At 53.8% G+C, this 1,268-nt stretch overlaps 1 protein-coding gene across 1 annotated transcript; it reads left to right on the top strand.

Moving 5' to 3' along the window:
- Nucleotides 1-305: 305 nt before the first annotated feature.
- Nucleotides 306-955, top strand: LOC118756482 (the record flags this gene model as incomplete). The annotated part of the gene is made up of 2 exons (XM_036491243.1): nucleotides 306-815; nucleotides 849-955. Coding segments are annotated over 2 exons (617 nt in total), but the record flags the coding sequence as incomplete, so codon positions are not given.
- Between the last annotated feature and the right edge of the window lie 313 nt (nucleotides 956-1,268).

Raw genomic sequence — 1,268 nt, forward strand, 5'->3', positions numbered from 1 at the left:
GGCACGGCATATTCATAGCTGCGGTCCAAGAAACGAAGTTGCACAGCAACTCAACTCTGTTGGGTTGCGCCGCCTACAATGTGCTCCGTAAAGATCGCGAGCGAGATAATGGTGGAGGACTAGCGTTCATTCTACACCACACAGTGCAGTATCGGCTAATCGAAGAAGACATCGACCCAAGGGACACTACCCTAGAATGTCAGGGCATAGCTGTCCGGTCAGGCGATGTCGAGCTCGAAATATTTAACGTGTACATACCCCCTGTCACCTGCTGCCCGGCTGGATATCTCCCTGACATAGGTGCGCTACTCAGAGGCGAAAACCGATTGGTAGTAGGTGACTTCAATGCGCACCACGATCTTTGGCACTCAAGCCTGGCCAATGATCGGAGGGGAAACAGTTTGGCTGAGCAGATAGACGATTCGACATTCTGCACCATGAACGACGACGCCCCCACCAGGATTGTGGGCAGCTGCAGCAGCTCGCCAGACCTAACAATTGCTAGCGCTGGTCTGATAAATAGCATATCATGGCGACCTATGCTAACGTTAGCATCAGACCATCTGCCCATAATCATCTCGATCAATAAGCCCACCGACTTTGCTCCCGCGGATCACCGAACCTACACCAACTTCAACAAAGCTGATTGGAACGGCTTCGCGGAAGTTACCGAGAGCAGCTTCGCCGCCCTCCCCACACCCACAGACGTACATGCTGGAGAACGCCAGTTCCGCAAGGTAGTCACAGCCGCAGCTCGCTTCATACCGTCCGGACGCATCGCGGAAGTCCGCCCAAATTTCCCAGCTGAAGCAGCTGTACTAGCAAATGAGCGTGACCACCTACGCCAGGTCGACCCCGGGGACCCTCGCTTGAGGGAACTTAATTTGGAGATTCGGCAACTGGTAAATCAACACAAGCGGACAAAGTGGGAAGAGCACTTGAAGGCCTGTAACTTCACCTCTGGTGTGAGTAAGCTCTGGTCAACCGTGAGGTCCCTGTCCAACCCGACGAAGCGTGATGACAGAGTGGAAATCTCATTCGAAGGTCACGCCTCATCGGACCCGAAGAAATGCGCGAACTATTTCAGTCGGCAATTCACACTGCATCCTTCGGTAGACAAGGCCAAACGTCGAGTGACCAGGAGGCTGCACAAACTGCCCAAAAACGATGCACCACTTGTTTTCACCAGCGGTGAAGTGAAGGGGGCCATCGGGAAGGCGAAAGCCTCCAAAGCCATTGGACCCGACGGAATCTGTATGCTGATGTTG

This window comes from Rhagoletis pomonella, unplaced genomic scaffold (assembly GCF_013731165.1).
Source record: "Rhagoletis pomonella isolate Grant_MI unplaced genomic scaffold, Rhpom_1.0 Rhpom_scaffold_10495, whole genome shotgun sequence".
Lineage (NCBI taxonomy): Eukaryota > Metazoa > Arthropoda > Insecta > Diptera > Tephritidae > Rhagoletis > Rhagoletis pomonella.